The 16,079-nt window shown below is 43.5% G+C and overlaps 1 protein-coding gene across 1 annotated transcript in view; it reads right to left on the bottom strand.

Annotated features, from left to right (window-relative positions):
* The window catches only part of LOC129869606 (carboxyl-terminal PDZ ligand of neuronal nitric oxide synthase protein-like), a 186,690-nt gene that overhangs the window by 31,534 nt on the left and 139,077 nt on the right, over positions 1-16,079 (bottom strand). Inside the window, exon 8 of the mRNA XM_055944152.1 lies at positions 4,627-4,788. Coding sequence (XP_055800127.1) covers positions 4,627-4,788 — 162 coding nt within the window. The remainder of the gene's footprint in view (positions 1-4,626; positions 4,789-16,079) is intronic.

Below are 16,079 nucleotides of genomic sequence, written 5' to 3'. Positions count from 1 at the left end.
CCATACACGTGGTCTGCATTAATTAACAGTATGCTCTGGCAACAGCTCTGGTGGACATTCCTGCAGTCAGCCTACCATTTGAACGCTCCCTCAAAACTTGAGACATCTGTGGCATCCTGTTGTGTGACAAAACTGCACAACTGCACATTTTAGAGTGGCCATTTATTGTTGCCAGCACAAGGTGCTCCTGTGTAATTATCATGCTGGTTAATCAGCTTCTTGATAGGTCACACCTGTCACGTGGAAGGATTATATAGGCATAGGAGAAATGTAATCAAATTTGTGAACAAAATCTGCGAGAAATACGTTTTTTGTGCATATGGAACATTTCTGGGTACTTTTATTTCCTCTCATGAAATATGGGACCAACGCTTTACATTTTGCCTTTACATTTTCATTCAGTGTGTAGATTAAATCTCATTAGCCACCAAAACTAAAAAGGTTCTGCTCTGCAGTGTGAGTCTCATCAAACACAAGTATTCACACTTGACTGATTATGTTAATGATTCTCCTCCTCTCCCTCTCTCATCCTTTCCTCTTTTTCTCTCTTTTCAACTCTCAATGATTGTGATAAGTGTGAGCTTTCATGGAGCAGCTAATTTCTAACTTCTCAGCTATTGTCAGCACTTTGGTTAGAAGTCCTTTCAGTCTCAGAGAGTTGGCACTGTCCCAAACTAACTGGGCCGATCGCTATCCGCACTCCTGGCCCTCCCTCTGAGGCTAAATGGAAGTGATATACTTGACCCACCTTGACACCTGATTGGCGGAGATAAATTATTATATTTTCTTCTTTACTGTCTGTTGCACAAAGTCAATCGTGACATCATCACCCTCTCAGGGCGATCAACTGACTGGACTGGCAGACAGGGGTTAGAGGGGTGCTTTCAATCAGGTCCAGCTACCCGGGTACCCTGTCTCACACACACGCAAGAAAGTACAAACACACAGCCACGCACACGCACGCACACGCACACGCACACAGGCCTTAAGAACTAGACTTCCACAAGGCAGTCACGTCTTCCTCTGCTTCACTGATTTTCCAAATGTTGTGTTTTATAATCAGCTTATTATTGTCTTCTTTTTAACCTCGGAGTGGGTTTTTAATTCTCCTTACTCATCAAGGGCCAGTTGAAACTAGCTATGGGCAAAGTCTTAATGCCGCAAGGCAGGCAGCAGAACTGATGGGTTTATCCATGCCTGTGCAGTGAGCTGGGGTTTGGACAGAGATAAGCAGGATTGGCTGCCTCTAATGTTCTGATGGCCCACAAGTGTAAAGCCTTACACTTTTAACAGCAAGACAATACAAACAGCAATTAGCCAATAACAACAGGAGGAGGCCGGACTAATCTTTACTTAATAGGCCTACATCGGCTGGAAGGGAGGAGAGGAATGGAGGGAGGAAGAGGAGGTTAGAATGTAAATATTGAGGTTGGTTATTCCCCTGTCCCCATCTAGCGTTGATGTCACGCCCTGGCCTTAGTATTCTTTGTTTTCTTTATTATTTTAGTTAGGTCAGGGTGTGACATGGGGAATGTTTGTGTTTTGTTGGTTTTGGGTGTTTTTATGGTAAAGGGGTTGTTGGGTATAGTATATGGGTTTGTGTGGAGTACATGTGTCTAGTGTTGTCTATGTATGTTTAGTTGTCTAGGAGAGTCTATGGTTACCTGAATGAGTTCCCAATTAGAGACAGCTGATTTCGGTTGTCTCTGATTGGGAGCCTTATTTAGGGTAGCCATAGGCTCTCATTGGTTGTGAGTAATTGTCTATGTCAGAACGTTTGTAGCCTGTGTGTGTAAGTGCACAACGTTATTTAGCTTCACGGTCGTTTGTTGTTTTGTTCGTTTTGTTAAAGTGTTTCGTGTTTATTTTTCGTCATCTTTTAAAATAAAAGAAGATGGCTTATTTTCCTAAAGCTGCGTTTTGGTCCATCAATCCTCCACACGATCGTGACAGTTGAGCTGAAGCTGTGTGAAGTGTGTGTTTGGGTTATTCCCATGTCCATGTCTGGTACATGTAGAAGGAAAATTCTCTCTTTCAACACCAAAAACACTGTCTGTGGTTTGATCTGACGAGGCAGGGCTTTCCTCAGGGAACCACGGCCAAACACGCTGCTGGAGAGATAAATAAACTAACATCACAACCTCAGATGTATGGAACGACGTTTGGGTCTTTGCGTGTCAAAAAAGATACACCTCAAATAACACTATTTGACACGTTAAATAACACAATTCCATTATAGAATGTTGTGTGTGCTGAATTTGCATGCACAAGCCCAGCGCCACCATTACAATCACTGTCAAAGCTGGACATTACCACGTTGGTAATAAGGCATTATTTGTTCGACCGAATGTGAAAACGTCTGTGACCATTTGAAATTAGATCAGGATCAAACGAGCAGGATCAAAAATGTTTGCAAATATCTTTGATACAGATGTTGGTACCTAGCTAGCGCTAATGCAACCAGCCTGAAAACAATGAACAGTAGAAACTGCAGTCATTTTCAATATTCTTAGCAATGATTTAGGAATCCATGTGTTTGGTTCTGAGAATAGGAAATATACGTATTCATGTCACTGATGGAGTACTAAGGTTTAGAGGGTCTACACCAGAAGTTAATGGTTATAGGAGGAAGGTATATAGTGGGTGCAACTAAGCTTGGAATGTGTAGAGTGCAGGGAAGCGATTACATGTGGCAGGCATTGATAAGGGGAGTGAGCCATGGATTGGTGATGAGGGGGGTTGAGGTCGGTTCAGGTCAGGTCACCTTAAGGGAGAAATATACGTTTATGGCCCGTATGATTAGTGTCCTGCCTAGCAGTAAAGAACGATGTTTGTACAGATGGGTAGGAGGAGACTCAACCTATGAGGAACGGTTAAATATCAGAGCCTGTGTGAAAATGTTTTTGTCTGAATGCATCTGTATTGACCCTCTAGGCAGAATAAACTTGGTTAAGCTTTCATAATGTCCGTTGAGTGTTTTACTCTGAGAATTAGAACCTAACACATGTGAGTAAGTATTAGCTAGGTAGCCAGTTGTTGTCCTCCTATTGAAATAACTAGCTAGCCTCCTACTTAACCCGGTTGCCCAAATCTGACGTTATAAGCAGCCAGCTAGCTTCATCTGCCTACTATGGCTTAACCGGATCGGGTTATGTGTTGTGAAGCTAGCCACAATAAGGATTAGCCACAACAGTGGAATTTGTGGTTCACCTTTAAAATAAAGGTACCTCTTTGAAAGTGATGCAGAAGGTTTCAATTGGTGAAATCATGCCATATTTAGACTTGATAATGTTAAACATGTTTGGAGTGTTGGAATGTGGAGCAATGAAATGGGGTATCAGTTCTCGGTGACAGCCAGAGAGCACAACTGCGAAGAGTTTATGGAAATATCAGTGTTGTATATCTTATTGCGGGACTTTGACTGTGTGAAATCACCTCCCCAGTCAGCCTATTGTACGTATTGACATTCATATTGCACTGTACAGCTTTACCTAAGGATTGGGGATCAATGAAATGTGGTATCAGTCTACTCAATACCCAAGTGCATTTTTCCCAACGTCCTCCTCAGCGTTATCAGGGTTCAAAACATTCACACAGTATTGTTTTTCCTCTGGAATAGTGTTCAATACACATAGGTTGACAATAAATGTGGCTCAATTCACAGTTTCAGAGTCCCACAATAAGAGCTATGACGCTAATGTTCTCTGTGTGTCACTGAGTAGACTGATACCCCATGTCATTGATCCACAATCCATAGGTAAGGCTTTACAGTAATATAAGTAATCCCCCAAAGCAATTCTAAAGTCTAATACATCCAGTGTGATTTCAGATTTTTGTCAAATTAATAAATTATTGTCTTGTGTGTGTGTGTGTGTGTGTGTGTTCAAGCAGTTCGAGTTAAATAAAGGGAGCTCAGTTGTGAAATTGCGGCCATTGGACTCCAGGGTTGTTGCTAACTCGCTGACAGTGTGTGGGTTTTGTGTTGTGTAAGTGTGTGTCTGTTCATGGAGTTGCGTGTAAATAGAGGGAAAATAGGGAGAGCTTCGCCAACTGGCTGACAGTGTGAACCTGTGTGTGTGTGAGTGAGTGTTAATTCCACACAGATGGAGTGTGAGGGAGTGTATGAGCGTCCTGACTAGGTCACTGAAAACAATTCTTACTTTATACAATAGTAACCCAACTGTAGCCTTTCTATTCTCCTGTATCTACAGTGATACACTGTAAAGGTGACAGTAGTTCAACATGCATGTTGTATTAATCATGTTTTGTCAATAAAATGTACAGTACATACACGAATCCTATTTTCTGCTGTGAATAATTGGTAATATGTGTAGTGTGTGTGTGTGTGTGTGTGTGTGTGTGTGTGTGTAGGAGAGCTGGTGTTAAGGTCACACAAGGTAAGGTTGACATGATTCATGAAGGTTAATATTGGTGAAGTCAAGAGCTCACAGACAAACAAGATGGTAGCTAGCAGGGAACCACACACAAACACACAGTACACCGGGGAAAGGTTAAAACACCATTTGTTATGGTAATGACCATCTCACTGTAGTTCAAACAACAAGACCTACCACAATACTACAAACACCATCTGTTAACATACACAAACGTGTGTCTCAGTCCTACCTGTGCCACGGCTACATGTGTCTGTTGCTGTTGTTGCTGTAGTTGTTGCTGTAGCAGTTGGATCTGGTGGTGGACTGACAGGGGGGTGGTGGGAGGCAGAGTACCCGAGGACGGCAGCAGCATCCTGGGGGACGCAAGCAGCAGAGAGGCCTCCTCTGGAACCTGCCATGGAGGAGAGGGTTAATGGTGGATTGATAGATTGAGAGAGGGAGACATCAATACAAGGAGAGAGAGGATGGAAGACGTAAGGAGATGGCGAAAGATAAACAAAGAAAGAGAGACAAAGTCAAAGAAAGAGACATATTGATGTTCATATTCAGAATGTGTGCTTTGGCAGAGAGAGTGTACATTTCCCCCGGTGATAAGCAGAGCTTGAGGTAAAACAGAGGCATGGCTGAACAGGCCCTAAGAGAAAAGGAAAACTCATGCTCACTCACGCATCCACCCAGACAACCCAATATGTCACTACTGGAATAGCATTCACACAATAATGAATTGAAAAGATGAACAATAGCAGCTTGTATCTGTCAAAGGACTGGATGACTATATTGTTTTTCCTTGAAGAGCAAATTCAATCTGTCAGTGTGTCAGAGAGAGATAGTTGCATTTGTGTATGTGTGTGTCAGACAACGATAATTGCATAGACTGAGAAGATGCATTTACTGAGAAGAATTCATAAGATATACTTTATTAGTATAGATAGATGCAAGATAGAAATGTGTCTTCTGCTTTTATCCAACCCCCACTGATACACACACACACATTAGGTTGGAGCACAGGCCAGCCACAGAGCAGCGCCCAATCAGCAATGTTTTTAGGGTGTTAAGCTACTTGCTCAAGCGAACATCAGCGGTTGGTTGCAACTGAGATATTGATGCCAGCAACCCTCCGGTTGCCAGCTCACTCCCTGCCAGCACGGGGATTCGCTGGGGTTCAGAGAGAGATTGATTGATTGAGATTGATTAGTGTGGGAAATAAAGAAAGACAACTCAAGGTTTGTACCCCCACTGGGCCAGTGGATGAGTGATGGTGTGTCGCTGTCTGATCTACAGGTTAATGGGGACATTACCAGACAGGCTGTTTACTCTCACGACTTAATGATGAACAGTGGAACTAGGCCGCTGTGTGTGTGTGTGTATGTGTGTGTGTGTAGATGCATGTGTATGTCTGTTTGTGTGTGTGTATGTGCGTGCGTGTAGTGATTTCATCAAGTGCAGTACACATCTTTGCACTGTTTATAATAATAAAAAATGATGGCTTCTTTCAGACAGACATTGTCAAAGCGACACTACAACACTGAATCACACTGAATCACAATACACAGTTTGGTGGAAAATATCTCCTTTAAAGAGATCAGGTCTCCCATATCTGTAACCATGCCATCTCATCCTGCCATCTCATCAGAATAATTGCAGTAGTTTGAAGAGGAAAAGAATACATTGGCTGTCAGCTCCAAGGCAGACTGTTTTATGTATTTTATCTGCTAAGTACCTTTGCATAGAGAACTGTCAGTGGTATAATGGGAGTAGGAGTAAAGAGGAAAGTTAAGAGGTTAATATAACACATGTGTAATGGTTAGGGGAGCTGGGAAGTAGAGAGAGAGAGAGAAAGGCTGTCTGTATTGGTCGGAAGAACTACACTGAGACATTACGTTGGTTGGGAATATGAAGGAGAGATGGAGAGAGGGAGAAAGAGAGAGAAAGTGATAGGGAAAGAGAGAGAGATTGAAAGAGAGAGTGGTACGGAGAGACAGAAGAGAGAGAAAGAAGGAGAATGGTAAGGAGAGAGACATAGAGAGAATGGTAGAGAGACAGAGAGACACTTTCTGTCAGTTTCCATAAAGGTGTCCATCCATCCCTCTCAGTCAAGCAGAGCTTTGTGACGAGACATGCTCCACTGAGTCTTCTGTACACATATAGTACGATGAGTAGTTGAAAAGCTACACGAACAAAGACACAGTAGAGGTTATTCAAGACCCTTGTTTTCAGATATAGCGCCTTTACTCCTTCCTATGAAGAAACAGTCAGTAGATTTGTACTGTATATTTGAAGAAAGCAGATGGGTAGCGAGTGAATTTTTGTTATTCATGGTGATTTCAGGGTGTTTTGACTTGGTCTACGCCTTGGGGAGAAATACATTAAACCTGTGGTTTTTGAACAATGGCCCCCTGGCCTCTGTTGGTTAATAGTGAAATACCAACACATTCAGTCAAAGCACTCTGGACCACACACACTGAGAGCAGCAGAGAGACCAATGTGTTGAATAAAACCCAGCGTCATTTTGCCTGAGGCTGTACTATGCCCCGCAGGCACCAAGAGACAGACAGACACGCACGTACAGACACATATACCAAGCAGTTCTAACAAGATAACGAAAACACACTAACAGGCATACTGAATAAAGATTAGATTCCCAAACAGTGTCTGATCCACAGCCTTCCAAGTGTGTTTAACTCAACAGACAGCGAAAACAACAATCCGTATGCAGTGAATGCCAAATGTGTTTACAGCAATCTGGTCCCAATTTGGATGGAAACAGCATTTGCATTTTTTATTCAGACAAGTAAACAAACGAGGAGAAGAAAATGGGGTCTGAAGTTCGTGTTCTGAGCAGAATTACAACTACAAAACACTTCCCAAATATTTTTTGACATGACCAGAATTCAACATGCTGTAGATGCTACCCACTCTTTCCCTGCTCCCTTCCACCCTCTCTGCAGCACATGTAGGGCACTTCTGCCCCATCAAAGGGGAGATCAGATGTCCTGATACGAGACAGTCATGCCCTTCACAGTACACATTGAAGCAAACTACATGTTCCCTTCCAAGTCACCACTCCCTCCTTTCAGAGAACACTGAAGTGCACTCATCTCCTTCCCTTCAGAGGTCGAACTGCATGTTCCATTGCTCCCAAGTGGTACAGCAGTCTAAGGCACTGCATCTCAGTGCTAGAGGTGTCACTACAGACCCTGATTTGATCCCGGGCTATATCACAACCCGTCGTGATCGGGAGTCCCATAGGGCGGCGCACAATTGGCCCAACGTCGTGACGGTTTGGCCGGGGTAGGCCGTCACTGTAAATAAGAATTTGTTCATAACTGACTTGCCTAGTTAAAAAAAGGTTAAATAAAAATGTAAATGTTCCATTCCAAGTCTCCCTCCCTGACTATGGATGTCCTGAGATCCCTTAAATGCTATGGCCCTCTGCCTTTCAGCACACACACACACACACACACACACACACACACACACACACACACACACACACACACACACACACACACACACACACACACACACACACACACACACACACACACACACACACACGTCAGGGGTCTGGGGCTAGTGTTGTAACAGCAGCTGTGAATAAGGCAGTGTGTGTGTGTGTTTACTCCACCCAGTCCCCTCAGATGTCCTTTGTAGCCGCAGTAATCTGCCCATCCATCTCTCTGCCACCCCATCCACTCAGCAACACAGCCCAACGTAGGGAGGGAGGAGAAGAACGAGAGATGAAGCAATGGACCCCTGAGACAGAGAAGGAAGACTGGCTCTCTCGTCCCTTAGCAGTGATTACACTAGCTGCTCTCTGCTATCTACCCTGTCCTTCTGACAACCTGGATCCACCCACAGAGCTGTGTGAGAGAGAGAGAGAGAGAGAGAGAGAGACACAGATTGTGTGTGTGTGGGGGGTGGGGGGGGGGGGGGTGGGGGGGGCTAGGTAGGATTGGATAAGGGGTTGGGTGAGGGATGCCAGTGGTGTGTGTGTGTGTGTGTGTGATAGGGGATAAGAGAAGCTCATCCACACAGAGCTCTAGGAGCTACAGGCTATTTTGGAACAGGGAGGAACGGGGGAGGAAGTTAACAACAAAGGACCTCTGAAGTGTCACTCCCTCTTGTATCCTGGCAACCATCCAGGACAGGAAGAAACCTCTTGATACAGGAAATATTTTCCAACATGCAAAATAACCATGCCTTGTACCAGTTTAGGCACACTCAGTTCCAGCCATATATCTCTCTCCCCACAAGTTTGTGACCGACTAGTTTTAAACCTGGTCGCCTGAATGTGCCTGCCAAACTAAAGACTAGGGAAACACGAACCATTAGCACTGTTGCCAACTAACTACAGTTGCTCTCTGGAGGCACAGTCTAGACAAAATCTAGACAAAATCTAACACTAACCCCTAATTCTAAATCTAAACCTAACCCTTAAGCCGAAAATAGCCTTTTTCCTTGTGGGGACTGGCGAAATTCCCCCACTTGTTCCAATTGTCCTTGTTTTATTATCGTTGTGAGGACTTCTGGTACCCACAAGGATACAAGGATAGTTCCCTTGCTGTCCCCAGTCCACCTGGCCTTGCTGCTGTTCCAGTTTCAACTTCAACTGACATTTATTCCTGATTATTATTTGACCATGCTTGTCATTTATGAACATTTTGAAAATCTTGTCTCTCTCTAATTCTCTCCTTCTCTCTTTCTTTCTCTCTCTCGGAGGACCTGAGCCCGAGGACCATGCATCAGGACTACCGGGCATGATGACTCCTTGCTGTCCCCAGTCCACCTGGCCTTGCTGCTATTCCAGTTTCAACTGTTCTGCCTGCGGTTATGGAACCGCCACCTGTCCCAGACCTGCTGTTTTCAACTCTTAATGATCGGCTATGAAAAGCCAACTGACATTTATTCCTGATTATTATTTGACCATGCTTGTCACTTATGAACATTTTGAACATCTTGGCCATGTTCTGTTATAATCTCCACCCGGCACAGCCAGAAGAGGACTGGCCACCCCTCATAGCCTGGTTCCTCTCTAGGTTTATTCCTAGGTTTTGACCTTTCTAGGGAGTTTTTCCTAGCCACCGTGCTTCTACACCTGCATTGCTTGCTGTTTGGGGTTTTAGGCTGGGTTTCTGTACAGCACTTCGAGATATTAGCTGATGTACGAAGGGCTATATAAAATAAACTTGATTTGATTTGATTAAAACCAAACCACACACAATGAAACTTAAACAGTCACTGCCATAATAGGACTACCCTAAGTGCATCTTAATATAGAATTACTGCAGTATCTTTAATCATTTCGTCTGAGTGTACCAAACATTAAGAACACCTTCTTAATATTGAGTTGCACCCCTCTTTTGCCATCAGAACAGCCTCAATTTGTCAGGGCATGGACTCCATAAGGTATCGAAAGCATTCCACAGGGATGCTGGTCCATGTTGACTTCAATGCTTCCCACAGTTGTGTCAAAATGGCCGGATGTCATTTGGGTGATGGACCATTCTTGATACACTCTTGAAACGGGTGAGGGAGAAAAACCCAGCATTTACAGTGGTGTGATATACAGGTTTTTATCTGTATTCTGTCCTCATAAATTAAGCACTGTGTCTATCTGTGTCTGTGACATTACTATTGATGACTGATATTAATGGCCTGCTCAGTACGACTAAGCACAGCCAGGTCAATGCCTCTAGACCTGGGGTAATGGAGGAAGGGGAGAGGTGTGTGTGTGCACGTGCGTGCAGCAGAGGATTATTCTTAATCTTAATGCTAAGAGGTCCCTTCCCTCAGAACTGTCTGTGCCTGTGGCCATGTTTATATACGGTAGCTGACACAGTGAGCCTCCAAGGACAGTGTTTAAATGAGCAGACTGAATGACTCTAGTGTTACTATAGTAAATCTATGCGGCGCAACATGGGGAGAGAGAGTTTGTCAGTGAAGAGCTGATCCAATCAGTGAAGACATTATTCATGACAGATGATTTCTATGACGGTCTATGACATGGTTTGGCAAATGCCAACTCGTTGGAGAGGGGAGGCTAAAACAGCAATTTAGCAGTTAGCAGCACATTTAAACTATTGATACATGTATACCGTTAATGTTTCAGTGTTGTGTTTGGGTAGTTAATGGATATCAGGTAAGTGGTTGTTGTTCTGAAGTTGTTCAGGTTAGACACTGGTGAAAAACACACTGTCATCATTTATTCACACATACACACACCACTGAACACTTAACACCCCATCTTCCTGATTCTTCAGTCATGAGGTGAAAACAATAATAGTCTTTGGAAAGTTGGCACTTTGAATTATTTACTGATACAGCGAAGAGAGAGCGAAACAGAGAGAGAGAGAGAATGAGTGAGAGACTTCACTTGCTTTGGTAATGTTAACATATGTTTCCCATGCCAATAAAGCCCCTTGATTTGAGAGAGAGCATGTTAGAGAGTGAGAGAGTGAGAAAGTAAGAGAGTGAGAATGTTAGAGAGTGAGAGAGTGAGAAAGTAAGAGAGTGAGAGAGGGAGAGAGAGAGAGAGAGAGAGAGAGAGAGAGAGAGAGAGAATGTTAGAGAGCGAGAGAGAGAGAATGTTAGAGAGTGACAGAGAGAGAGAGAGAGAGAGAGAAAAAGAGAGAGAGACAGCAAGCAGTAGCATCCCAATCTCCTGCTGTAGATAGTTTCCGAGGCCATCTGTTGGGCAGTGTAAGCAGTACGCGCTATTAAAACACACTTTTGCTTTCAAACACACCTGCAGGCATCCAAACAGGAGAGGGGAGGATAAGAGTCGAGTAGAAACAGACTGCACGCCTCGAAGCTGTTTGTTCTATAATTCACATCCAGATCACAGCAGAGCAAAGCAGAACAGAGTTCAGGGACAACAGTAGTATAATCTAAACAACCCAACAAAACTGAGTCCAATAGGTCTCAAACTGGACCATTTTGTTTCTCTCCGTCACCCATGCACATTCAACATTTAGATAATAAAGCATTTGACCTTTCCATTGTGTTGATTGGTTTATTTCCAGTTTTGAAGTATACCTTTTCTCAAGATGATTGATGAGAAAAGTATCATCCAACCCATTGGGTATCTCTCTGCACCCTCATATGCCATGTCTTGAAATATGCAGGCAGATGGATTAAAAGTACATTTTACGGTGCATTTGGAAAGTATTCAGACCCGTTGACTTTTTCCACATTTTGTTCCGCTACAGCCTTATTCTAAAATTGATTTAATAGTTTTTTTTGCTCATCAAACTCAAATCAAATCGTATTTGTCACATGCGCCAAATACAGTTTTTGTATATAGACTTTGTATATAGACTAACAACACATTGTATATAGACTTATTTTTCACTGTATTATTGACTGTATGTTTGTTCTACTCCATGTGTTGTTGTATGTGTCGAACTGCTTTGCTTTATCTTGGCCAGATCACAGTTGTAAATGAGAACGTGTTCTCAATTTGCCTACCTGGTAAAATAAAGGTGAAATAAATAAATAAAATAAACAGTGAAATGATTACTTACAAGCCCTTAACTTCTTTATGATAGGGGGCAGCATTTTCACTTTTGGATGAATTGCGTGCCCATAGTGAACTGCCTCCTACTCTGTCCCAGATGCTAATATATGCATATTATTATTACTATTGGATATAAAACACTCTGAACTTTCTAAAACTGTTTGAATGATGTCTGTGAGTATAACAGAACTCATATGGCAGGCAAAAACCTGAGAAAAAATCCAAACAGGAAGTGAGAATTCTGAGACTGGTCAATGTTCAACTCATCACCGATTCAATTCCCTGTAAGATATGGATCTGTTTGCACTCCCTACGCCTTCCACTAGATGTCAACAATCTGTAGAACGTGGAATGAAGCCTCTAGTGTGATGTGGGGCCGGATGGGAGGTGTTTCAGTCATTGGTCTGGCAGAATGCCAATTCCTGGTCACGCGCTTTCCTCATGATATCGCCTTGCGTTCCATAACTTCTACAGACATGAAGGAATGCTCCGGTTCGAACGTTATTGGATATTTATGATAACAACATCCTGAAGCTTGATTCTCTACTTAGTTTGACCAGTTTATTCGACCTGTTATATAACTTTTTTAAGTTTTCGTCTGAGTTCGCCTGCATTTGCGCGAGCGTTTGGACATGTGCACTAAACATGCTAGCAAAAGTAGCTACTTAGACATAAGTAATGGACATTATCGAACAAAACAACAATTTATTGTGGAACTAGGATTCATGGGAGTGCATTCTGATGAAGATGATCAAAGGTAAGGGAATATTTATGATGTAATTTCGTATTTCTGTTGACTCCAACATGGCGGAGAAATGTTGTTATGTTTGAGCGCCTTCTCAGATTATTGCATGTTGTGCTTTTTCCGTAAAGTTTTTTTGAAATCTGACACAGCGGTTGCATTAAGAACAAGTGTATCTTTAATTATATGTAAAACATGTATCTTTCATCAAAGTTTATGATGAGTATTTCTGTTATTTGACGTGGCTCTCTGCAATTTCTCCGGATATTTTGGAGGCATTTCTGAACATGGCGCCAATGTAAACCGAGATTTGTGGATATAAATATGCACATTATCGAACAAAACATAAATGTATTCTGTAACATGATGTCCTATGAGTGTCATCTGATATAGATCATCAAAGGTTAGTGATTAATTTGATCTATATTTCTGCTTTTTGTGACTATTATCTTTTGCTGGGAAAATGGCTGTTTTTCTGTGGCTATGTACTGAGCTAACATAATTGTTTGGTGTGCTTTCGCCGTAAATCCTCTTTGAAATCAGACATGTTGGCTGGATTCACAACATGTGTAGCTTTAATTTGGTGTCTTTCATGTGTGATTTCATGTGTGATTGATTTTTTTAGTAATATATTTGAATTTGGCGCGCTACATTTTTTCTGGCTTTTGGCCAAGTGGGACGCTACCGTCCCACATATCCCAGAGAAGTTAACCAACAATGCTTTAAGAAGTTAAGAAAAAAAGTGATAAATAAAAAATTTAAAATAAAAGTAACAAATAATTAAACAGCAGCAGTAAAATTGTCATGCTCTAATCTGTTTCACCTGTTCCTGTGACTGTCTCCACCCCCTCCAGGTGTCGCTTATTTATCCCTGCGTTTCCTGTCTCTCTGTGCCAGTTCGTCTTGTATGTTTAGTCAAGTCAACCAGCGTGTTTTTCCCGTACTCCTTTTCTATTCTCATTTTATAGTCCTCCCGGTTCTGACCCCTGCCTAACTCTGGACTACTTTCCCGCCTGTCTGATCATCCTGCCAGCCCTGACCTTGATTCTGCCTGCCCTTCGGTACCTTTTGGACTCTGAACTGGTTTTGACTCTTTTGCCTGTCCACGACCATTCTCTTGCCTTATCCTATTGGATTAGTTAATATTGTAAGACTCCAACAATCTGCATCCTGTGTCTGCATCTGGGTCTCGCCTTGTGTCATGATAAAAATAACAATAGGGAGGCTATATACAGGGGGTACCGGTACAGAGTCAATGTCCAGGGGCACCGGTTAGTAGAGGTAATTGAGGTGATATGTACATGTAGGTAGAGTTAAAGTGACTATGCATAGATAATAAACAGAGAGTAGCAGCAGTGTAAAAGAGGGGTCTGGGTATCCCTTTGATTAGCTGTTCAGAAGTCTTATGGCTTGGGGGTAGATGCTGTTAAGAAGCCTCTTGGGCCTAGACTTTGTGCTCCGGTACCGCTTGCCGTGCGGTAGCAGAGAACAGTCCATGACTAGGGTGGCTGGAGTTTTTTAGGGCCTTCCTCTGACACCGCCTGGTATAGAGGTCCTGGATGGCAGGAAACTTGGCCCCGGTGATGTACTGGGCCGTACTCACTACCCTCTGTAGTGCCTTGCGGTCAGAGGCTGAGAAGTTGCCATACCAGGAAGTGATGCAACCAGTCAGGATGCTCTCGATGGTGCAGCTGTAGACCCTTTTGAGGATCTGAGGACCCATGTCAAATCTTTTCAGTCTCCTGAGGGGAAATAGGCTTTGTCGTGTCCTCTTCATGACTATCTTAGTGTGTTTGGACCATGATAGTTTGTTGGTGATGTGGACACCAAGGAACTTGACACTCTCAACCTGATCCACTACAGCCCCATCGATGAGAATGGGGGCGTGCTCGGTCCTCCTTTTCTTGTAGTCCACAATCATCTCCTTTGTCTTGATCATGTTGAGGGATAGGTTGTTGTCCTGAAACCACACGTCTCATCATTGTTGGTGATCAGGCCTACCACTGTTGTGTCATCGGCAAACTTGATGATGTTGTTGGAGTCGTGCCTGGCCATACAGTCATGAGTGAATAGGGAGTACAGGAGAGGACTGAGCACGCACACCTGAGGGGCCTCCGTGTTGAGGACCAGCGTGGTGGTTGTGTTGTTACCTAACCTTACCACCTGGGGGAAGCCTGGATCCAGTTGCAGAGTGAGGCGTTTAGTTCCTGGGTCCTTAGCTTAGTGAGGATCTTTGAGGGCACTATGGTGTTGAATGCTGAGCTGTAGTCAATGAATAGCATGCTCAAATAGGTGTTCATTTTGTCCAGGTGGGAAAGGGCAGTGTGGAGTGCGATTGAGATTGCGTCATCTGTGGATCTGTTGGGGTGGAATGCAAATTGGAGTGGGTCTAAGGTTTCTGGGATAATGGTGTTAGTGTTGGTGTGAGACACGACCAGCCTTTCAAAGCACTTCATGGCTACAGACGTGAGTGCTAGGGGTTGGTAGTCATTTAGGCAGATTACCTTAGTGTTTTTGGGCACAGGGACTATGGTGGTCTGCTTGAAACATGTTAGTATTACATACTCAGTCAGGGACAGGTTGAAAATGTCGGTGAAGACACTTGCCAGTTGGTCAGCGCATGCTCGGAGTACACGTCCAGGTAATCCGTCTGTCCCTGCAGCCTTGTTAATGTTGACCGGTCTTATTCACATCGGCTACAGAGAGCGTGATCACACAGTCGTCCGGAACAGCTGATGCTCTAATGCATTATTCAGTGTTACTTGCCTCGAAGCGAGCATAGAAGTAATTTAGCTTGTTGGGTAGGCTCGTGTCACTGGGCAGCTTGCGGCTGTGCTCCCCTTTGTAGTCTGTAATAGTTTGCACGCCCTGACACATGATGAGTTTCCTGGCATTAAAGTCCACGGCCACTCGGAGTGCCGCCTCTGGATGAGCGTGAGCGCCTCCTGGATGAGCGCCTCCTGTTTGCTTACGGCCGTATACAGCTCATTGAGTGCGGTCTTAGTGCCAGGATCGGTTTGGGGTGGTACATAGACAGCTATGAAAAATACAGATGAACACTCTCTTGGTAAATAGTGTGGTCTACAGCTTATCATGAGATACTCTACCTCAGGCGAGCAAAACCTTGAGGCTTCCTTAGATTTCGTGCTGTTGTTTACAAATATACATAGACCGCCACCCCTTGTCTTACCAGAGGCCGCTGTTCTATCCTGCTTAAAACCTGCCAGCTATATGTTATTCATGTCATCGTTCAGCCACAACTTGGTGAAACATAAGATATTACAGTTTTTATTGTCCCATTAGTAGGATATACGTGATCGTAGTTCGTCTATTTTATTATCGTTGATTGTACATTGGCTAATAGGACCAATTGTAAAGGTAGATTGCCCTCTCGGCGACAGATCCTTACAAGGCACCTGGA

Source organism: Salvelinus fontinalis, chromosome 14, assembly GCF_029448725.1.
Source record: "Salvelinus fontinalis isolate EN_2023a chromosome 14, ASM2944872v1, whole genome shotgun sequence".
Classification (NCBI taxonomy): domain Eukaryota; kingdom Metazoa; phylum Chordata; class Actinopteri; order Salmoniformes; family Salmonidae; genus Salvelinus; species Salvelinus fontinalis.
Note: the sequence above shows the minus strand (reverse complement) of the source record. Positions and strands in the feature narration are given on the sequence as shown.